At 50.5% G+C, this 23,390-nt stretch overlaps 3 protein-coding genes across 5 annotated transcripts in view; all 3 read right to left on the minus strand.

Moving 5' to 3' along the window:
• LOC139678766 (protocadherin gamma-A4-like) overlaps positions 1–23,390 on the minus strand; it is a 245,389-nt gene that overhangs the window by 175,283 nt on the left and 46,716 nt on the right. Inside the window, exon 1 of one of the 3 annotated variants that reach the window (XM_071569865.1) lies at positions 10,584–13,157. The exons of the other annotated variants lie outside the window; for them this stretch is intronic. Coding sequence (XP_071425966.1) covers positions 10,584–13,025 — 2,442 coding nt within the window. The 5' untranslated portion in view covers positions 13,026–13,157. Of the gene's footprint in view, positions 1–10,583; positions 13,158–23,390 lie in introns of those variants that run through there. 3 annotated transcript variants of the gene reach the window in all.
• On the minus strand, positions 700–7,477 carry LOC139679133 (protocadherin gamma-B5-like). The gene is made up of 3 exons (XM_071570563.1): positions 7,437–7,477; positions 3,312–3,565; positions 700–3,134 (listed from the first exon to the last, which is right to left on the minus strand). The coding sequence occupies exons 1-3, from the start codon at positions 7,475–7,477 to the stop codon at positions 700–702; spliced, it is 2,730 nt and encodes a 909-aa protein (XP_071426664.1).
• On the minus strand, positions 13,630–22,978 carry LOC139679134 (protocadherin gamma-B5-like). Its single transcript, XM_071570565.1, has 3 exons — positions 22,965–22,978; positions 15,100–17,926; positions 13,630–13,701 (listed from the first exon to the last, which is right to left on the minus strand). The coding sequence occupies exons 1-3, from the start codon at positions 22,976–22,978 to the stop codon at positions 13,630–13,632; spliced, it is 2,913 nt and encodes a 970-aa protein (XP_071426666.1).

Here is a 23,390-nt window from a genome sequence, read left to right on the forward strand (position 1 = left end):
GTACAGGAATCTCCCCTACTGCCCGAAAATCATTCTCTCAGACACCGTTTTCAGGTTCTAAGTCACTTGATCACTCCCCGCATGTGTACTATAGTTACACATGAGCATGGAGCATCGATATTGAACCTGGCCAGAGGCATCTGCTCGTCTTCCCTTAAAGTGTAGGGAAAGTGCTTGGCAGTAAAGCAAGAAGAAGAACTACACCTGTCTCGTCTCCTATGCTGTTTCTATGGACTTCAACAGCAAAATGTGGTTGATTGTGGTCCTATAGCAGTTACGTTGCTCCCGTTTGTTTTCTTACGAATATATTTTCATGACAGCCGTCTATTCTCTACTGATAGGCCAAAAAGCTTATGGCCTCTATGTTTGCACATGTTTACACATACACAGTAATTTCTAAAGCTTGAACGAAGAAAGGCAATCTGAAGAAGAAATGTCAAAAGCCGGACGTCCACATTATTTTTTGTAATGCAAGGTCACTAATTTACGGCGTTGGAGACAAATGAATCAAAGGAGAGCAGTAATCACTATCTCTCAGGTGAACTAGAAGCTGCTAACACCAAAGAGTCAAAGGCCAAGGCTGGCTGCTAGACATGCATGGAAGGGGGATACCGTAATTCATTCCCTTCCGGACAAAAGAACCTTAGTAACATGACCTGAGAAAATCGAAAGGCAAAGGATCCAACGGCTCGTAAAAGCTCAAGGAGAACAACGGGAGAGCACAAACTTACAGACCTGCGTTGTGTCCTGGTCGCTGGGCGGTTCTCCCTCCACCGCGGTGCTGTTCAGGCTCGGCTTCTCACACGACTCCCCGCCCAGAAGTTCCTCCGCGGACACGATGGACAGCGGAGGCAGCGGCCAAGCGGCCTCGGGCATGGCTCGAGGCGGCGCCGCCACGCACAGGTTGTAGGAGTAGGGCAAGGTGCCCTCGCAGAAGTCGGCCGGGAAGGCGGCGCCGGGCACAGAGAAGCGCTGCGCGCCCAGGCAGCGCAGCACGGCGGGCGGCCCGGCCCGGCGCAGCCGCGCCAGCACGGCCAGCGCCACGCTGAGCAGGAAGAGCGCCGAGAGCAGCGCCAGCGCCAGCACCAGGTAGAACTGCAGCGTGGCCGGCGCGTCGGCGCCCGCCGGCCGCTCGCTCAGCTCCGGCAGCGCCTCGTGCAAGCTGTCGGCCAGCACCACGTGCAGCGTGGCCGTGGCCGACAGCGCCGGCTGCCCGTGGTCCTTGACGAGAGCCACGAGCCGCTGCTTGGCCGCGTCCTTGTCGGACACGGCCCGCGCCGTGCGCACCTCGCCGCTGTGCAGTCCCAGGCGGAAGAGCGCCGGCTCCGACGTCTGCAGCAGCTCGTAGGACAGCCAGGCGTTGCGCCCCGCGTCCGCGTCCACCGCCACCACCTTGGCCACCAGGTAGCCGGCCTCGGCCGACCGCGGCACCACCTCGAAAGCCGGCGGCACTGGAGGTGCTCCTGGGGCCGCTCCCGCGGCCGGCCACAGCACCCTCGGCGCGTTGTCGTTTTGGTCGAGCACGAAGACGCGCACCGTGGCCGTGGAGCTGCGCGCCGGCGTCCCGCCGTCCTGCGCCCGCACGGCCACCGAGAACTCGCGACACTGCTCGTAGTCGAAGGAGCGCTGCGCGTACACGGCGCCGCTCCGCGCCTCCACCGACACGAGCGGCGCCGCGCCCGCCGCGCCCGCGCTGCCGCCCGCCAGCCAGTAGCTCACGCGCCCGTTGGTCCCCGCGTCCAAGTCCCGCGCGCTCACGCGCAGCACCAGCGCGCCCGCCGCGTTGTTCTCCGGCACGTACGCGCTGTACTCCGCCTCCTCGAACACGGGCGCGTTGTCGTTCACGTCCGACACCTCCAGCACCAGCTCCGTGCTGCTCGACAGCGCCGGGCTGCCCCGGTCCCTGGCCACCACCGTCACTCGGTGCTCGGCCGCCTGCTCGCGGTCCAGTGCGCTCGCCGTCACCACTTTGTACGAGCCACTCGAAGACGCCAGGATGGACAGCGGCGCCTCTCCCGACAGCTCACACGTCACCTGTCCGTTCTCGCCGGAGTCCTTGTCCCGCACTTTCAGGAGGGCCACCACTGTGCCGACCGGAGCGTCCTCGGGGACGGGGCTCGAAAGAGACAGAAGTGTAATCTCAGGGGCATTGTCGTTCTCGTCTGTGACATCTATTTGAACCTTGCAGCGAGCCACCAGACCGCCTCCGTCACTCGCCGCCAGTCCAAAAATATATTTACTCTTCTCCTCGAAGTCGAGGGCACCCACAGTCCTGACCTCGCCGCTCTCGCTGTCAACACTGAACAATGCACGGATGACGACCGGGACGTTACTGAAGGAGTAGGAGACTTGCCCGTTGGACCCCAGGTCCGCATCTGTAGCCCGCACCTGCAGTACCAAAGACCCCGCCGGCACATTCTCAGCCACTCGCGCCTCGTAGACGCTTTTGCTAAACACAGGTGGGTTGTCGTTCGCGTCCGTCACGTTGATACGAACCTGAACAGTCCCGGATCTCATGGGGTCCCCGCCATCCAGTGCCGTCACTACCAGTTCAAATGAGCTCAGCTTCTCCCGATCCAAGGCTCTCTCCAGCACTATTTCTGGCTGCTGGCTTCCATCGGGAGTCTCTTTCATGGCCAGACTGAAGGACGGGTTGCTGGTGAGCTGGTAAGTCAGCAGCGAATTGCTGCCCACATCTGCGTCTCGGGCCATCTCCAGTGGAAAATGAGTACCGGGCGTACTCCATTCACCGATCTCGAGTTCCAGAGCAGCCTTGCTGAAGGTCGGGGAGTTGTCGTTCACGTCCTGGATGGCCACTTCGACGTCGAAAACATTGAGCGGGTTGTGCACCAGCGCCTCGAAGCTGATAGAGCAGAATGCCGACTCGCCGCACAGCTCTTCTCGGTCCAGCCTCTCGTTCACGTACAGGTTCCCGCTTTCTTCGCTCACGGTGAAGTATTGCTTGTCCGCACTCAGTCGCAGCTTGCGCGCCAGCAGCTCGTCCGGGCTGAGCCCCAGATCCCGCGCCAGCGGCCCCACCAGCGAACCTCTGGCCAGCTCCTCGTGGATGGTGTAGCGGAGCCGCTCCGCCGCCGCCCGGCAGCACAGGCACAGCAGCACAGCGGGCAGCAGCAGCAGCAGCAGCGCTCTGCCGCCTGCCGGCCCGCGGCTCTGTCTCCACCTGCCCGCTGCCATTGTCGGCAGGGCTCGCTGCGCTCTGCCGGCTCCTGCCGCTGCCCGGCCTCCCTTCCAGCCGCTCTGCGCAGCGAGTGCAGGGGTTGCCGGAGCGCAGGTGGGCCGGCGCCGGCTCGTAGGTCGCTGCTGCCCGCGCCGCCTGTCGCCTGTGCTGCCCGTGCCGCTGCCGCTGTGGCCGGCGCCGGCCGAGCGAGCAGCCTGCGGGGCCAGGACGCTGCGGCGGCGGCGGCTGCGACTCCAGCGCCGCTCGGCGGCGGCCAACAGCGGCACCCGGAGGCGCCGCGACGCCACTGCAGCCGCCGGATGGCCGCGCTCCGGGGGCCCGACTTTGGGCTCCAAGGAGGGGCTGCTGTGGCTGTGGGGGTCTTTCCTTGATTCCAATCAGGAAGCACAGGTGCTCTTGCCTAATGCGGAGCGGTGAAGCTAATGATTACAGCAACAACTGCCGTTTCATACAGAAAACTGTTTTGTAACTGCAGTAGAGATTTAAATTACCATGAGATGGTGCTACAGAATTTTACATCGCTGGGCCTGAGCTAGAATGAAAACTGAGAAGGAAATTTTCCAGAGGAACAAGGAGATTCCCTCTTGCACAGTCAGAGAATTGAAGGCCTGAGTCTAGCTTGCAAGAAGGACAAGAGAGAGGCAGAAGGAAATCCTGCAATTTTCAGCTATGCCTCATTCAGCCTTTCCAAACCTGATCTTTCAGTTTATGCCAAAACTGCAAATGTTTCATCTTCCTTCCCATATATGACAGCCCATGCAAAAGTGAATTTCTTGTCACTATAAAAGGCTCTGAGTTTCATTCTGATTTTATCATCATCACAATTTTGCTTCTGGAATGAAGATTTGGGAAGGGCTTTACCCACGTGGGTGTACCCTTTCAGCCTGCACAGTGGATTTTTTAGATGAGGCACAGCATGCATGAAACTGATTCCTCCCTTTAATTCCTAAGGTTCATCTGCCGCAGCAGGGCGAGCTTGGACGGTGACAATGAAGTTCTCATGACTAGAACCTATAGCATCCGGTATTCCCAGGAGGTCTCCCATCCAAGTACTAACTCGGCCCGACCCCACTTAGCTTCCGAGATCTGATGGGATCAGGCATCAGGCTGACCTTGAACTCACTTTTCATTCTGATTTAGAACAGTGATAAAAATCTTACGGGGAAATATGAAGGCCAAAGGTAGTGGACCTGAACTTGGGGCAATATCACTGTCTATACCTCAGTGAAAAACAAAACTGCACATCATCACACATATTCCTCTTCTGTCTATAACCCCCCCCCCAACTTTTATGCTCTTGAGGCAAATTCTGAACTCCAAGGCCTGCCATTAGATCTGATTTCACATTTCTACTGTTTTGATTTTGGGAGCTTCTACATGAAAGTTGTATAAACTGGCCAACTGAGATGTCTAAGGATAATACAAACAGCTGTAAGCTTTTCAATAATTTTTAATGATTAATATAAAACACCCAAGCCTCCATCTGACTATTCATGGACTGGTACATCAGCTCTGTGATTTTCATTTCCTTTGCCATAATTCTGCCTTAAAATCTGCTCCCCATAGCTCATACAAGGTCACAAAAGCCTCAACATGTAAGCTGGATAAGATGCACTGATTTGAAAGGGCTATGAGGTCTCTCTTGACTGGATTGAATGACTTTACTAAGCCTCAGATAATGCCACTTTTCAAAACAACAAAAACCCTTGACATTAATAAAACAGAGAAGCCAAATCAAACACTTCCCACTCTCCCACGTGGGGCTGACTATTCTCTATTATGACACTTCCAGGCCTGTACCTGGAAATCACAGAGCAGCACACACTCGTGCAGTGCTAAGAGACTCAAGAACAGTCCACTGGTAAGTGGTATTGACAATTAATGCTGTCTATATACAGTATAGTCTGTAGCATGTTCCAGAGATTCTCAAAGGAGGTTCAGAGCTGATGTCTGCTATGCAATAATGCTCTTTCATCTGGTTTAATGCTTGTTGCATACTTAGAGTCAGCAATGGGTAGAGCTGTTTGCATGTGCTCTCCCCAGGGCCTTCTTGCAAAGCAGAAGCTCCAATTTATCACTAATTTCTTATTATTAATAAACAGAACCAAAATCCGTGGCTGGCCCAAAAGAGATAAATACTGGACTTCTGGAATGTGTAGGTAATTTGCCACATCTCTGCCTTGAAAAATGATCTCCCAGAGCACTTGAAAGTCACTGAGATCTGAACTGCAAACGAGGCCCTTAAGTCTTATTTTGGACTACATAGTAGGAGGGATCATATCAGGAAATTCATCAGTTCTTCTGAATTTTTGTACTTTGCAGCCTGCTTATCTCCTATGAATATCTGTAAGTGTAAATTCTATATTGAAAGCCTAGATCTGAATAGAATGACCCAGTTTAATCTTCTGTTTCATTTTCCTCACATATAACATTCTCTCTTCATGTGGTTCTTGAGATAATCCAGTATTTGCTGCAAAACAGCAGACACAAGTGGAAGGCTTCCAGGAAACAAAACCTGAATTAAGATCTAGGTTGCAAAAATATAATTGCCACTTTGAGGAAACTTTTCATCAAAAAGTAAAAGAGAAATATAGATGGAGAAAGGAGGTTTCACTCAGTAATTACAAGCCCTCTATCCCATATGTCATTATTCTCATCTGTCTGAACCCATGTGATTTGCATGTGTGCTTCTGACCCTTGTAACTGGCAAAAACCTCTCATGAGAGGATAATGCATTACAGTCATACAAGGAAATTAAAATACATTTGTCTGCTCACTATCATTTGCAGAAGAAAGATAAGTATTCAAATCCACATGGATGAAAGGCAAAATAAACCAGGAGCAGTCATTCAACAGAGACTGAATCATCCTTCTGTTTACCTTAGTGGGAATTTCTTCCCTTCTTTTATCACACCTACTGTCCCACACAAATGTATCCCTCTCACACTTGTCTTTCACACCATCTGTAATATAACCAAGAGGCACTAACACATGATAAAATGATCATCAGCTCTTGGCAAATTTTCTACTACATGGCCTACTCTTCTCACATAAATACGAAGCCCTAAGTTTAAAGGCTTTATCACAGGACTCTTCCTCAAGTTGAGTTTTCTGAGAAAGTATAACAGCTTATCCTTTAGTTTCTGTTTCTTCTTTCTGAAACATAAAATCTTTAGGTGGTTGAAATAAGCATGAGCTGCTAAACAACACTCAGCTTCAAATGCAGAAGCACATTCCAGAAACAGGGAAAGTGGAGTAAGGTCTTCCCTGAACGTCCTTTTCTGCAGACCAATCAACCTTACTTCCTCAGCTCCTCCTCATAACTGTAGATGCTCCATCAGCTGCATTGCTCTCCTTTGCACATCCTTCAGCATCTCAACGTCTTCTTGGTACTGAAGGACCCGAAACAGAACACAGTACTCGAGGTGTGACCTCAGCACTACCGAGTACACAGAGATGATCCCTTCCCTGGTCCTGCAGGCCACACTACTTCTGATACAAACCATGAAGCCTTTGGCCTTCTTAGCCACCTGAGAACACTTCTAACTCCTATTCAGCCATCACTTGACCAACAGCGCCAGTCTCTTTTCAGTTCAGAAGCTTTCCAGCTACTCTTCCCCAAGCTTGTAGTGCTGCATGGGGCTGTTGAGGCCCAAGGGCAGGATCCTGGATTTTGCCTTTTTGCTCCTCATACAATTGGTCTTACCACATGAATCCAGCCTGTCCAAATCCCTCTGTAGAGCCTCCCTACCCTCAAGAAGATCAACACTCCCATCCACCTTGGTGTCTCCTGCAAACTTACTGACAGTGCACTCAACACCCACTTCCAGATCATCGATGAAGATATTATGCAGAACTGGCTCCAGAACTGAGCCTTGGGCAACACCATCAAGCATCAACTGATTGTAATTCTCTTCTCCATCACAATCTGGGCCCAGACATCCAGACACTTTGTACCCAGTAAAGAGTAAACCCGTCCAAGCCATGACGAGCCACTTTCATCCATGAAAATGCTGTGGGAAACAGTGTCAAGGGTTTTACTAAACTCCTCGTAGCAAACATCCAGAGTTTTCCCCATTCCATTAAGTGGCTCATCTCATAGAAGATCATGTTAGTCAGGCAGAACCTGCCTTTCATAAAGCCATGCTGAAGGGGCCAGATCATATGCTTGTCCTGTAAATGCCCCATGATGGCACTCCAGATGATCTGCTCCATAACCTAGAGGCCTGTAGTTCACCTGTGTAGTTCCTTCTGGCCTTTCTTGTAAATGGGCATCATGTTTGTTTACCTCCAGTCAACTGCGAGCTACGCAGTCACCAGGAACTGCTGAACAATGATGGAAAGGGACTCAGTGAGCCCTTCCACCAGCTCCCTCAGTACCAGTGGGTGGAACCCAATCAGCCCCTTGGACTTGTGTGTGCTTAAGTGGTACAGCAGGTTGCTGCAAACTTGGATTCTCTGTGCATTATTGAGATATCATTTAGCTTTTCATCCTTGTCTTTCCACTCAGACCTGGAGAACAACAGATCTACCTATTAAATATTGGGGCAAAGAATGCATTAAGTACCTCAACCTTTTCCTCATCTTTTGTCATTACATCTCCCCCCATATCCAACAAAGGATGGAAATTCTCCTTAGTACTCCTTTTACTGATAATGTGCATATAGAAACACTTTTATTGTACTTTTTTGTATCAGGTGGAATACAATTTCTTAGGCTAAATTTTTGAATAGAAGCAACTCAAATGCATAGTCCTCCATTAGGTACAAGCCATGTTAACAATGACAGGAAAAGAAACCACCATCTGTTCTTCTGCAGTTCCAACCATCAAAGCTCCCCTGACTTCTCTGCAACTTCCCCAAATAACTGGCAATTTACTTCTGACCTTCTCAAAACTGTCAAGAATATATCCTGAGGATAAAGCACTAATGATTGCACCAAGACAGAAGATATATTTGTCTGTTTACCACCACTCTTAGAAGAAACACGAGAATACTAAAGCACACAAATGATAAAAGGCCTACATAAAAAAGAATGTGTCATGAAAACAATGGCTTAGGGGGGATTCCCTCTCTTTCATCACATACACTGTTCCATTTCTACTTACACATATTCTTCCCTGCAATATCTGAACACAAAGATCCTCTCACATCTCCTACCTTTCACATCCACTGTAACACAAACAAGAGGCACTAACACAATGATGCACTGCTAAAGGAAGCTGTGCTGATAATTAAAGCTACATACATAAGAAACTGAAACAATAAATCACACAGGCAAGGCAAGAAAGTATTAGAAGAAAAAGGATTGTTAGAGAAAGTCACCGGCACAGCTTCCTGGTCTGTGGGTATAGAAATTACTCTCCCAGGGGATCTGGAAGTCATCCATATCTCAATCTGCAAGTGTCACCTGAAAATCTGACTCACATAGTCAGATTATTTAAAAACATAGCTTTTAAAAAAATAATTCTCAGCTCTCAATATGTTTTCTAGTGTATGACTTTGCCATCTGCCACAAATATGGAGTCTTAATGTGGCACACCTGATGTACACCTTCTTCTAGGTCTCTTTCTCAAGCTCAGCCTCTGAGAAGTTAACTTTTTGCTTCTGCTTCATTTTCCTCCCACCTGTCTCAGGTGTTTGAAGTAAAATTTTGCCAGAAAACTACACTTTTAATTCCAAATACAAAAGTACTTACCAGAAAAGGGGAAAAGGAATGACAATCTTCCCAGAAACAAAGGCCTGACGGAAAGTATAATAATTGCAACTATGAAGAAACTGTACATTGCAAAATACCACTGGGCTACAGGTGGATAATGGTGGTTTCACACAGGAATTATAAGATGTTCTACTCAAGCATCATTGTTCCACATACACACCCACATTATGAAAATACTTTATAGTTGGAAAACTGTCTTTGCATTTAGGACAGAGAAACCAGGGTTAGAACAGAAATGGCACTGGCCTTGGCACTAGGCATGAAATCAAACCATTGCTCAGGTAAAACCGCATTGCCCCAACTATTTCCCTGATTCAAAGGCAGCCTCTAACCCTCCCTGCTCTGCATTCACAGCCTTTGGTTGTACTCCAGATTAAATCCAGTGTTTGGCTGTATGTCAGACAAAGAGGAAAGAGAATATAATCTGGTGACATTTGAGGGGAATAGAAGTATATGAAAACCTTTGTCTTGGCAACTGAACACCTTCAAGGTATGGATGGAAACTGCTCCCCCGTGCAACACTTATGAGATATCTTTTTGCCAGGGAAAATGAGGCCCAGCTTTAAACCTGGACAACAAACGAGAGACAAAATTTGCTCTTCGCAATGCTCTCATTACAGTACATCTCATAAACAGATCATTAAGTTGTTAGATGAGAATTAATGACAATCCCTGAACACAGAGAAGGAATCTCTCAAGGCCCCCACAGAGCTTTAGTAATATCTCTTCTACCCGGACTTCTTTGGGAAGATGAAACACTGCAATACATGATACTATAGATGGGTACTAACAGGGGAAAAGAGCAAAACATTATCTTGTGTCCTTCAACAGCCCCTCACGAATAGAACCCTTCTCTCAGTCCCTCAAGTATCCTCTCCCATCTCCAACCTCTCAAAATTTGCATGGGCCTTTTTGAAACAAATAATCAGCAAGTGCTTCTCATCAAGTATCCTGGTGCCCAGAAAATGTATTCATATAATGCAACAAGACCATGTCACAATGACGACTTTATATCCCTCTTTTGAGAGTTCCTAAAGTAATGACATAGAATACCATAGTTCCTAGCCAAACTTCTTTAGGAGGGTGAAACACTGTACTGCTTGATAACAGAGACTGACACTGAACTAAGAAACAGATAAAACATGCTCCTATGCTCTTCAAAAACCCCTTACACAAAGCATCCCGAACCTTTCAAAAATTCCATAGTGTTCTTTGAAAACCAATAATTTGCAAGCAGTTCTCGTCAAAGAGTCAGTTCCCCAGAACGTTTCTTCAGTACATTATCCAGGAACACGTCACAGATTTCACATACATATCTATTCATATCTTTGTTCAGAGAAGGTTCTAAAAGTAAAGCTGCCCTGCAGAAGAGACTGTATCAGTGAACACAGTGTAGCAGAGTAATAAAATGAAAAAGCACCACACATAGCCCTGCTAGAATTAACTTTTAGCCACAATGACCCTCATTTCTTCTTCTCCCAACAACTGGAATACTGAGCACTGAAATCTCGTGCCCCTCAACCGAGGAGCAAGAGGCACAAGTGCTCAACGCACTCGTCACTGAAAACACTAAGTGACTTGTAAATAGAACTCCCCATGCAGAAAAATGAAGACGGAAGGGAAGGCTAAAAAAGGAGAAGAGACAGCCTGGTCCGAAGAAACTCACCGAGGGAGCGGCGGGGTTCACGGGAGAAGCGCGGGCAGGGTCCTCCTCCCCGAGCAGCGGCGGGGGCTCGTCAGGAGCGGGCCGGGCCGGGAGGGTGTCGCAGCAGCTGCCGCCCGAGAAGCGGAGCTGGCTCTTGCGCGAGTCGGCCGTAAGAGACACCTCGTGCGAGTAGGAGTGCAGGAAGGCGCGGACGCCGTCGATGCCCACGAAGTGCGTGGCCGGCACGCCGCGCAAGGCCCCGCTGGTGTCGGCCAGCAGCTGAGAGCGGCGCCAGCGCCTGAGGCGCAGCGCCAGCAGAAGAATCAGGAAGGCGAGGAAGAGACAGGAGACGGCGGCCACGGCCAGCACGAGCCAGCGCGTCAGGCTCTCGGCCGGCTCGCCCGGTGCCCCCGCGTCGGCCGCGCTGCCCAGCTCGTCCAGCAGCTCGGCCACACTGTCGGCCAGCAGCACGGTGAGCGTGGCCGTGGCCGACAGCGCCGGCCGGCCGTGGTCCTTGACCAGCACCACCAGGCTGTGGCGCGCCGCGTCGCGGGCGAGCGGGAAGCGCGCCGTGCGCACCTCGCCGCTGTGCAGCCCCAGGCGGAAGAGCCCCGGCTCCGTGGCCTTGGCCAGCTCGTACGACAGCCAGGCGTTCTGCCCCGCGTCCGCGTCCACCGCCACCACCTTGGCCACCAGTGCGCCGGGCTCGGACGAGCGCGGCGCCAGCTCCACGCCCGCCCAGCCCGTACCCGCCGGTGGAGGAGGAGGCGGGTAGAGCACCTGCGGCGCGTTGTCGTTCTCATCCACGATCAGCAGCCGCACCGACACGTTGCTGCTCAGCGCCGGCGAGCCGCCGTCCTCCGCCCGCACCCACAGCTCCACCTCGCGCACCTCCTCGTAGTCGAAGGAGCGCAGCGCGTACAGCGCGCCCGTCTCCGCCTGCACCGACACGTACGACGACAGCGGCAAGCCCCGCACCCGCCCCTCCGACAGCCGGTAGCGCACGCGAGCGTTCTGCCCCCAGTCCGCGTCCGTCGCCCGCACCGTCAGCACCAGCGCTCCCGCCGCGTTGTTCTCGGCCAGCCGCGCAGTGTAGCTCTCCCTCGTGAACACTGGTGCGTTGTCGTTCACATCCAGCACCCGCAGTGCCAACACGGCGCTGCTCTGCAGGGGCGGTGACCCTCCGTCCATCGCCCTCACCGTGACATTGTATGCCGACACCTGCTCTCGGTCCAACTCCCGTGCTGTCACCACGCGGTAGTAGTCCTCATAGGACTTCTCCAGCCGAAATGGGAGGCCCCCATCCAGCAAGCATCGCACTTCACCATTGCCCCCGGAGTCACGGTCGTGCACATGGAGCAGGGCCACCACCGTCCCCGGCGGAGCCTCTTCAGATATTTCACTCAGCGTCGACGAAACTGTAAGGTCTGGTGCATTGTCATTCACATCTGTCACGGTGATCACGACTTTCGTCTTGTCAGAGAGCTCTCCTCCGTCCCGTGCTTGCACTCCCAGTTCATGTAAGGAGATTTCCTCAAAGTCCAAATCGTCCTTAATGGTTATTTCTCCTGTCTCAGAATCCAGATGAAAAAGTTCACTCGCCCTGTCTGAAATTTTGTGGAAGCTGTATTTGACATGCCCATTGAGACCCTCGTCGGCGTCGGTGGCCGTGACAGTGACTAGGATAGTGTCGAAGGGCACATCCTCCGGCACACGTACCGTGTACTCCTCCTGGCTGAACACGGGCGCGTTGTCATTCGCGTCCAGCACCGTCACGTGGATCCGCGCCGTGCCTGTCCGTGCCGGATCGCCGCCGTCCCTCGCCCTCAGCACCAGCTCGTGAAACGCTACCTCCTCCCTGTCCAAAGCCTTCGCCAGCACCAGTTCGGGACGCTGATCCCCGCCGGGGCCCGCCTGCATGGCCAGCGAGAAGTGTTCGTCGCCGCTCAGCTCATAGCTCAGCAGCGAATTCCTTGCTAAATCCGGATCATGGGCCTCAGGCAGGGAAAACCGCGACCCCGGGGCTGTCATCTCGCTCAGTCTCAGCTCCATTTCTGCCTGTCGGAAGCTGGGCACATTGTCGTTAATGTCCATGATTTCCACTTCGATTCCATAAACCTGCATCTGTCCCTCCACTATCAGCTCACAGCGCAGCACGCATTTCTCCACCACCCGACACAGCTGCTCCCTGTCGATTTTTTCGGCTGTCACCAAATGTCCTGTCTTCCCGTGCAGAGAGAAATACTGCGTCCTACCTTTATCCAAGATACGGAGTCCGTTCTCCCGGAGCGCCGGCAGCTGCAGACCCAGGTCCTTGGCCACGTCGCCCACGAACGAACCCTTGGGTATCTCCTCGGGCACCGAGTAGCGCAGCTGCCCCCACGCCGCCTCCCACGCCGCCAGCAGGGCGGCCCACAGCAGGACTCGCTGCCGCCGGCCCCAGCGCCTCCCCGCCGCGCACATCTCGGCCGCGCCACCGCCGGTACTGCAACACCACTGCACTGTTGCCGGAAAGCGCTGACCGCCGACACTGCGCCCACTGTCGCTCGCACTACAACTGAGACTGGCTCCCGACCGCTGCCGGCAGTCCCTCCGTCTCGCTTCAGCACGGTTCCGCACCGCGGGGACGATCCAGAACGCTCGCCTGGCCGCCAAAGCAGACTGCTAGCCGGGCCGGACTGCAGCGGGCGGGGCTGCAGCGCTCCGACCTTCCTCTCGCTCCTCTCGGTCAACAGCGGCGCCCGCAGTCTCCTCCCGGCACTGCAGGTACCGAGCGCTGCCGAGCGATGCCCGCCCAGCCACGCATAAGTGGGTTCCCTTCCAGAGTGGATCTCCTTCTTCAGCTTTTCTCCATCTGATCTCTGCTTTGATCCTTCTGCTGAACATGACCAATAGAAATAATACGCCTCCCGTCTTCGTGGTATTTCTAATCGTAAAGAAATTTTTTTTCATTGCTATATAATACAAATTACTCAGGATATGATGTGCAAAGTGTTATCAGGCTTTTTGCATTAGTCCCGAACGCACAATCACCCAAACCTATTGCGTAGTGAATATTGATTGCAGATCAAATCAGCGTCATGTTATGGAGGACCAACTGTATTCCCATGAAGAGCGAGGAATTAACAATCCCCATGTCCTGCCATATAGGGACAGAACATTTTCTCACCCTTTCTGCCGCCTAATAGACCTTCACTTGAGTGCTAGAACTCGAATATTAATAGTACAAGACAACGATGAAGATCCATCCAGTCTCCTTAAGCCCTTGCCTCTGGTATTTTTAATTATCCCCTCCACATCGAACGCTGATCAGAATCAGTTTGGTGTGAATCAAACCTGCCTTTGTCACCCTTCTCCAACCAGTATTTCGAATTTTTCGTTAAAGACACAGATAAGACTGTGCTTGGACTTTGGACACTCTGTTTGGGAGTAACTCAGCACCCTGCAGAGGTGCTCATGCATATCCTCTGTCCATAATAAAAAACCCCAAACGAGCACGTATCACACTTTTGGCGTTAAACGCTATCAAATAGCAACATGTATACTTTTTAACCATTAAGGATTAAAAACAGAAGACCATGTGAGAAAAGGAAAAACTGCAGCAAAAAACCCCTCTAATCCTAACTAACTAACAAACAAATTCAAACTCAATTTGATTTTCTTTTTTAGATCGCATTGTATATCTCTGTAGAACAAAGAGATGAGGAACAGTAGACAAGACCGAACTACCACTGAAACTGGAGAACAAAACGGGAAATAAATGCACAAAGAGAGTTCCTTGACATGGTCAAAAACCCTCCCAAAACAATACAAAACAGAAAAACCCCAACAAAAAGATCAATCCCAATAACGCTGCCATTCCTGCAGATTCCTTCCAGCAAAAGATGAGAGGTCACACGGCAGAGAAAAGGAATACTGATTCGGGAGGAAAAATCAGTAACTTCCCCCATCAAGGAGGCACATGCACCTTTCATTTGAAAGCCCAACACCGAAACAGCATTTACTACTGAGGTTTTGTTCAGGTGTCACACATTTGAAAGCGTATCACTTCGGGAAAACAAGATTTGGAAGAAAAAACGTAAACCCCATTTCCCCGAGCCAGTCACAAAGAACTAGTGGATCTGATTCTACACAATCGGCCTTCTACGTTAATAAACCATAGTCTTTTATGTAACTCATGTTTTCAGAGCTTTCATCAAAACATGACACTTCCTGTTCTTAGTGAAAAATGAAGAAAAGCAAAATATCAATCGAAGTTTCACTACTGTTGCACCAAATTACGCAGAAGTTGAAAGGCAAAAACGTCCCAAATTAATCTACACATGTAATAGAAAACCACATCAGATAGCTGATGAGGCGAGAATTGCCTGCCACACGGCTTACTACTACAACGGACGAGGCACAGTATTATTCAATTCTATCAAAGAAACACAGATCAGTACTAATCACTCCAGCAAAGAAAAGAAGCTCAACAACTCACTGCCACCAGCATGCGCTTATGAAATAATCAGAGACAAAAAAATTGTACATTACAGACCTGCAGTGCATCGGGGTTGGAGGGCGGCTCTGCCGGGACGGCGCTGCTGTTCGGGCTCGGCTTGTCGCACGACTCCCCGCCCAGAAGCTCCTCCGTGGACACGATGGGCAGCGGCGGCGGCGGCCAAGCGGCCTCGGGCACGGCTCGAGATGGCGCCGCCACGCACAGGTTGTAGGAATAGGGCAAGGTGCCCTCGCAGAAGTCGGCCGGGAAGGCGGCGCCGGGCACGGAGAAGCGCTGCGCGCCCAGGCAGCGCAGCACGGCGGGCGGCCCGGCCCGGCGCAGCCGCGCCAGCACGGCCAGCGCCACGCTGAGCAGGAAGAGCGCCGAGAGCAGCGCCAGCGCCAGCACCAGGTAGAACTGCAGCTCGGCCGGCGCGTCGGCGCCCGCCGGCCGCTCGCTCAGCTCCGGCAGCGCCTCGTGCAAGCTCTCGGCCAGCACCACGTGCAGCGTGGCCGTGGCCGACAGCGCCGGCTGCCCGTGGTCCTTGACAAGAGCCACGAGCCGCTGCTTGGCCGCGTCCCTGTCGGACACGGCCCGCGCCGTGCGCACCTCGCCGCTGTGCAGTCCCAGGCGGAAGAGCGCCGGCTCCGACGTCTGCAGCAGCTCGTAGGACAGCCACGCGTTGCGCCCCGCGTCCGCGTCCACCGCCACAACCTTGGCCACCAGGTAGCCGGCCTCGGCCGACCGCGGCACCACCTCGAAAGCCGGCGGCACCGGGGGTGCTCCTGGGGCCGCCCCCGAGGCCGGCCAGAGCACCCGCGGCGCGTTGTCGTTTTGGTCGAGCACGAAGACGCGCACCGTGGCCGTGGAGCTGCGCGCTGGCGTCCCGCCGTCCTGCGCCCGCACGGCCACCGAGAACTCGCGGCACTGCTCGTAGTCGAAGGAGCGCTGCGCGTACACGGCGCCGCTCCGCGCCTCCACCGACACGAGCGGCGCCGCGCCCGCCGCGCCCGCGCTGCCGCCCGCCAGCCAGTAGCTCACGCGCCCGTTGGTCCCCGCGTCCAAGTCCCGCGCGCTCACGCGCAGCACCATCGCCCCCGCCGCGTTGTTCTCCGGCACGTACGCGCTGTACTCCGACTCCTCGAACACCGGCGCGTTGTCGTTCACGTCCGACACCTCCAACACCAGCTCCGTGCTGCTCGACAGCGCCGGGCTGCCATGGTCCCTGGCCACCACCGTCACGCGGTGCTCGGCCGCCTGCTCGCGGTCCAGCGTGGTCTCCGTCACCACCTTATACGAGCCGCCCGAGGACTTCATGATGGACAGCGGCGCCTTTACCGACAGCTCGCACGTCACCTCACCATTTTCGCCGGAGTCTGCGTCGTTAATATTCAGGAGTGCAACGACGGTGCCGACTGGCGCGTCCTCGGGCACGGGGCTCGACAGGGAGAGAATCGTGATCTCGGGCGTGTTATCGTTCACGTCTAGCACCTCCACCTCCACCTTGCAGTGTGCTACCAGTCCGCCCCCGTCCTTTGCCTCCACAGTCAGGCTTAACGCACTCGTGTCCTCGAAATCCAGGGGCTCCAGCAACGTAATCGTTCCTCTCTCTGCGTCTATCAAGAATTTCTGACGCACCTTGACTGGCATTTTCCCGAAGCCATAGGTGATGTGGGCATTGGTCCCGGCGTCAGCATCGGAGGCAGAGATGTTAAGCATGGTCGAGCCTAGAGGCGTATCCTCGCGCAGGCTCGCCCTGTACCGGTCCTGAGCGAACACGGGGGGATTGTCGTTGGCGTCGGTGACATTGATCCAGAGCTGGGCGGTGCCGCTTCGGGGCGGGTCGCCGCCGTCCAGCGCCGTCAGGATCAGGAGCAAATTTTGCTCCGTCTCTCGGTCCAGCGCTCGGCGGAGCACCAGCTCCGCAAACTTGCTGCCGTCCTGACTTTCCTTCGCCTCCACTTCGAAGTACTCATTTTTCTCGAGTTCGTAGCCCTGCAGCGAGTTGCTGCCCACGTCCGAGTCCTCGGCTATGCCCAAGTGAAAGCGGGTGCCGGGAGAAGCAAACTCGTTGATCTCCAGATGGAAATTGTCTTGTGGAAAGCGTGGTGCGTTGTCATTCACGTCCTGGATGTCCACCTGGACGTGGAAAACGTTGAGCGGGTTGTGCACCAGCGCCTCAAAGATGACGGAACAGGATGCCAACTCGCCGCACATCTCCTCTCGGTCCAGCCTCTCGTTCACGTACAGGTTCCCGTTTGTCTCGCTCACGGTGAAGTATTTCACCTGTTTTTTGCCGGCGGACGCCACCCGCATCTTGCGCGCTGGCAGTTCGTCCGGGCTGAGTCCCAGGTCCCGCGCCAGCGGCCCCACCAGCGAGCCTCTGGCCAGCTCCTCGGGGATGGTGTAGCGGAGCCGCTCCGCCGCCGCCCGGCAGCACAGGCACAGCAGCACAGCGGGCAGCAGCAGCAACAGCAGCGCTCTGCCGCCTGCCGGCTCGCGGCTCTGCCTCCGCCTGCCCGCTGCCATTGTCGGCAGCATTCGCCGCGCTCTGCCGGCTTCTGCAGCTGCCAGGCCTTCCTTCCAGCCGCTCTGCGCAGCAAGCGCAGGGGCCGCCGAAGCGTTGCGGGGCCGGCGCCGGCTTGGTGGCCACTGCTGCCCGCGCCGCCTGTCGCCTGTGCTGCCCGTGCCGCTGCCGCTGTGGCCGGCGCCGGCCGAGCGAGCAGCCTGCGGGGGCAGGACGCTGCGGCGGCTGCGGCTGCGGCTCCAGCGCCGCTCGGCGGCGGCCAACAGCGGCACCCGGAGGCGCCGCGACGCCACTGCAGCCGCCTGATGGCCGCGCTCCGGGGACCCGGCTTTGGGCTGCAAGGAGGGGCTGCTCCGGCTGTGGGGTGTCCTAATATTATCAGCAAGCGAGTAAATACTTGCTTAATGCTAAATACGAGCACAGATGATTACAGGAGGAATTGTAGTGTAATACACTGAGACCTCAAGGTGTAAGCTAGGCAAGTTTCAGGGACCTCAAAGGGATAGTGAGTCTTGCCTGAATGGACTGAATGAATTTACTAAGCAGCAGAAAAACAGAAATCCCCGGCTCTTGGTATACCAAATACCTTTCACTGCCACACGTGGGCCCTCTGACGCATCCAGGCCAGTGCTGTGTAAGAAATCACACAGAGGGACATGTAATTGCGTGGTCCTCAGAGACTGAAGAAGAAACCCCAGGTGAGACAGACCAGCAGCACTTAACAGTTACACACTTGGAAAGACTGTATGCAAGTTCTTCACAACACCCTCTCACTAATTTCTGAGTGTTTCTAATAAAAAAAATCAAAAGCTCCAACTGACTCAGGTGGGGTAAATACTGGACACCTCATCTACTATGTAAAGGTGCTTTGCCACATCTCTGCATTTAAAATTCACCTCACATAGTTCGTGGAAGTCACTGAATTCTAAACCCAGTAATGAGGCCCTAAAATCTTAGTCTTGTATGGTAGAAGGCTTCCTTTCTCAAAATGTATCTGTTCTTGGGAATTTTTCTCTTTTATAGTCTGGTAATCTTCTATGAATATGAAGCTGCAAGTGTAAAGGCCTTTTTAAAGGCCTTGATCTGAATAGAGTTACTTCAGAGAGACTCTGTTTATCTTCTTTTTCAGTTTCCTTACACACAACATTCTGTCTTCATTTGGTTTCCAACACAAGCTAACATTGGTGACAAAAGAGAACTCACAAAACAGAATTATGAACCGTGAACTTCCAGGAAACAAAGCCTGAAATAAGATCCAAGATGGGAAATGTAATTACCACTTTATGAACTCTATATCAAAAAGTTACATAAAGCTGTAGATGGAGAAAGGACTTTTCACAGCAGAAATTCTATCACTATGTTGTTCTCATCTCTCTCCAGCCCTGCACAACTTGCAGTTTTGATTTTGACATTCATAATTTACAAAACACTCTCATAGAAGATAATGTAACACAATCATACAAAGAAAGCAAATACATTTGCTTACTGCCATTCTAGAGGAAACATAATTTTTCAATTGCATGGGAATGATAAGTGGACAAACTAAAAGAGGAACAGTCATTGAACAGAGACTGGATGCTCGAACTATGCACTTAGAGGGAATCTCTTCCCCTCTTTTATCACATGCACTGATCCACAAGGATGTGACTTCTAAGGTCATCTTTACATCTCTTAACTCATGACAAAATTAGAACACATCTCCTGCTTTTACACTACCTATAACATGACAAGGAAGAACTCAGATAAGCAATGAAAAGAAATATTAAGAGTGTTTTGAGAGAAATCCACCAGGAGAACATGTCATTCTTCACCATGGCCATGGAAATTTAACCCTGAGCACCTGGAACCCACTGAAGACTCAAACTATAAGACCCTGAAATCTTACTCTGGACTACAAGCATGATTTCATTTAATATAAATATGTTGACTATTTAATGTAGTCATAGAATACAAAAATGTTGATTATTTAATATAGTCAACAGCTTTCATTAGTTTTTCTACTATGTGGCCTGCTTGTCTTTCACTAATATGAAGCCCTATGTTTAAAGGTCTTATTCTGGTCCTCTCTCAGGCTGCCTTCTAAAGAACTATAACAGATTCTCTTTTAGATTCTATTTCTTCTTCCTGACATGTAAAAACTGTCTTGGTACTTGCTGCTAAACAACAGTCTGAAATGCAAAAGTGCTGATCAGAAGTAGGGGAAAAGAACCATGACCTTTCAAGAAAGAAAAGTCTTAACCAAAATGTAGTTATTATAACTATGAAGAACATCACAAAGTCACAAGGAAGATATAATTGTGAATAAAGAGGTATCACAGTGTAACAGAGTGACAAAGTGAACATCAGTTCATGCCTTTCCCTCTATATGCAATTTGCCTATGAACCAATCACATTATCTCATAAACACGACGGCCAAAATGAGCTGTATTTGAGCTCTTCGTGCTAGGCATGAAGTCTCTATGACAATGATCTCCTGTTGAGGTGGAATGGCTCACAAAGTTGCTCCTCAAGGCAGAAAGACCTTTTTGCCAATGGTAGATCTTTGGATGTGTCTGATTTCATACTGAATTGCAGCTGGACTGCACATCAGGTGACTCCGTCCTTGAGCAGCAATATCTCTCAAGGTTTGAAAGTCCTTATGTGAGGTTAAGACATCTATCCTTACCCAAGGCACTGAAAATCCTTACCTGCAATGGATCTCTAGTAAGTGACTGAAAACTAAATATGAATGAAAAGCATGTAACTAATTCCATTAGATACAAACCATTGTCCAAGTCTGAAACTAAGACTGGACCTGGCTGCACCTAAGCTCCATCAGGACTTTAGGTAACAAGAAAGACCACTCTGAACCTTATGACTCAACATGAGGAACTGCCTCACTCTTTTGTATCTCCAGTCTCTGTGTATATAATCCTAGGTTGATTCTGTGTCAATTCTCCTTTGTGCATTTCATCCACGTAGTAAATAACAGACATTGCACCTGGCCACACCTAAGATCCATCAGGAGTTAATAAAGTAATAGTGGTCCTTTATATGTTTCAACAATATAGTAAGTAATTGAGTGAACCTTGCCATCACACTTCATTATGAGGCATTTCTATGCCATATTAAAACGACTTTTATTAATACCTCTGACAGAGAATCATCAAGGAATATAAATCCCTCATTCACAAAATCTACCCATGCATCATTCCTCTAAATACAGAGTTATTGGACAAATGCTCTATGATCAGAGGACTACAATAGCCTTTCAGGACAGGGAAACCAGGATCACAGATGAAAAAAGCAGGACTTGGCACTAGGCAAGAAATTTCTTTCTCAGCCAAAACCACATGGACTCACATGTTTTCCTGCTGCAAAGCCAGCCTCTCACTCTCCTTGCTCTGCATTCACAGCCTTTAGTCACACCATGGTCTAATCCCACTATGTCAACCAGAAGCAAAAAAGCAAATATTTCATTCAGCAAGACTTTGAGGAAACAGAAATCTTTGTCTTGGCAGTCAGATACCTTCAAGATATGGACGAGAACTTCTCCCACAGTCTGATAATTTGAATAGATCTCTATTTTTAAGAACTATCAGCCAAATTGAGGCCTACTTTTAGAACATGAGAAGGAAAAAAAGAAATAAACAGATGAGGAATAAGAAACTCACAATAATGTAGGAATCTTAGCTTAACATTTCCTACTATAATAACTGTTGCAAGAAGAGTATCTAGCATCTACATGCAGTTCTCCAAGTAATTTTTTTGGAAAACAAGGAAAACATGCAGAAGAACAGTTATTGGATCCATATAACAACTAGGGGAAATGGAACAATTATATCAACCTTTTAGACATTTCTAAGTACACCACAGTAAAGTCTTCCACCTGTTCTGTTTCTGTGTGTGCACAATGCTTCAGCATGTCCAAACATGATGGAATGGGGGAAGCCACCTTGGTAGACAGACACCATCGGAACAAATTTTTCCCACATAACTTCTTTTGCAGAACAAGCATCAGAGCACAGATCCATGCATAGGAACTTGACTGCTCATGAGACTTATTTCGAGAAATGTAAAATGTTCTAATAGGCATAAACAATATGCAGACAAGTTAAAGACTCAGTTATCCGATTTGCCTCAAAGACACCATCATTCTTCCTCAGCACATGGGCATTTCAGAAGATACATGAGTCTGCAACCATTAATGCAAAGTTTATGCCTACATCTAAAAGCTACAACTCACGGGAAGAGCTGTATTGGACATGGTAAAGCTGACTTCGAGCACATACTTCAAATAACAACAAGGCCAAACTCTAAATTTCCTGACAAATAAACCCTCCCATCCCTACTTTCCCACAAATTTTTGTACCTGAATATGATAAGCTGTGACTTCACACAAGCAGGAGACATCCATAACATTTGAAGAGTTGTTCAAGGCTGCTGAAAGCTTAGTCCAACCACTATGAAACTCTACATCAGAGTCTTACAAGGAAATATAGATGGAAAAAAATGAGATTTCACAGAGCAGCTCTAACAGACAGAACCCCTGAAACATGCTTGCACTTTCATGGGTATTGGTTGCAGATAAATTCATCAGAGGATTGTCATTCCCATTCTTGGACACAGAAAAGGGGCACTTGTAAGTGGCACAAGGTCTTAGCACCAGGCATGAGATGAAAGAACACCCAGAGTGGCTTTGGGGCCAGTCTTTCCCTGATCTTGCACTGCCTTCTCACCATGAGTATATGAAAAGTAAGATCAGTGATTCTAGTGACATTCTCAAATAGTTTCAGATACACACAGGCTCACCTTGACCTCAAGACAAGCAAGGCAGTAGTTTAACTGCCCTTCATAGAGAGCAGCATGAAATAGGAAAGGAAACTGATGAACTCACAACCTGACTGTTTAGAATCTGAGCATATTCATTTTATGTAGTCCAGAAATGAACTCTGGGAATTAGAAAAGCACAAGCTTTCTCTTCATTAGTTCCTCCCCATACATAGCACCTGCAAGAATATCCTCAAACTCACTACAGCTGGCATAGTTTACATTGATCGTCAATATTTGCAGGTATACTCCACTGAAACAAAGTTGTCAAGAATTCTCCTTACCATAGCTAGTATTTGACTTCTTACCATGCATGTGTTGACAATTTTCCCCATTAACATTTTGAGGGAATATATCTATGAAAGTCTTTCCCTTCAGAGATGTAAAAATGAAAGGCATTGCACAGTCAGGCAAATGTGACAGATGTGATCAGATACTAGTAGATAAAAAGTCCCAGCTTGAGATTAGTACAGAGAGCAAGACAAGAAAATAACATCTGCAGAAATCAAGTGATCACATCATGCTCTTCCTCTTACAGAAGATACACCATCCAGGTATTGGGCAGGAATGGAATCAGCTTGCTTACCTCAAATCTCCCATTGTGGCATTTGTAAGTATGTATTAAGCGATTAGTTAAAAACAAACCATTAACTTGTAAACGCACAGCAAGAACACCTCACAGCTCTCAGTACAGCTGGAGTAATTTCTGTTAGGCCACACTTTCTTGGAAAGGAGAAAATAGCATTACTTTGTATAACAGATGAGAACGGGAATCTGGTTTCCTTCAACAGCCCCCATATAGAGCTCCCAGGACTCCAGTCTCTCAAAACTTGTGTAATGTATTTTGACCTCTCTAGTCTGCAAACACTTCATATCAAACAACCAGTTATTCAGACAATTTCTCTTCAACATGCACCAGGACAAGCCATGGACGTCACATAGATATATTCACAGCTCTGTACTACAGGAAAAGAAATATTTCTCTGTCAACTATATCTCAGTGAAGAAATAT

This window comes from Pithys albifrons, chromosome 15 (genome assembly GCF_047495875.1).
Source record: "Pithys albifrons albifrons isolate INPA30051 chromosome 15, PitAlb_v1, whole genome shotgun sequence".
NCBI classification, from domain to species: domain Eukaryota; kingdom Metazoa; phylum Chordata; class Aves; order Passeriformes; family Thamnophilidae; genus Pithys; species Pithys albifrons.

Bases quoted from the DNA above. Each gene is read 5' to 3' on its own strand.
- LOC139679133 (XM_071570563.1), bottom strand. From the start codon at position 7,477: ATGATGCCCATTTACAAGAAAGGCCAGAAGGAACTACACAG. The intron at 3,566-7,436 runs GTGAACTACAGG...ATTGGAATCAAG, and splicing joins GGCCAGAAGGAACTACACAG to GAAAGACCCCCACAGCCACA. The intron at 3,135-3,311 runs CGAGCCGGCGCC...CGCTGCTGCTGC, and splicing joins GCGCGGGCAGCAGCGACCTA to TGCTGCTGCCCGCTGTGCTG.
- LOC139679134 (XM_071570565.1), bottom strand. The intron at 13,702-15,099 runs GTCTGTAATGTA...CCTATATGGCAG, and splicing joins CCAACCCCGATGCACTGCAG to GACATGGGGATTGTTAATTC.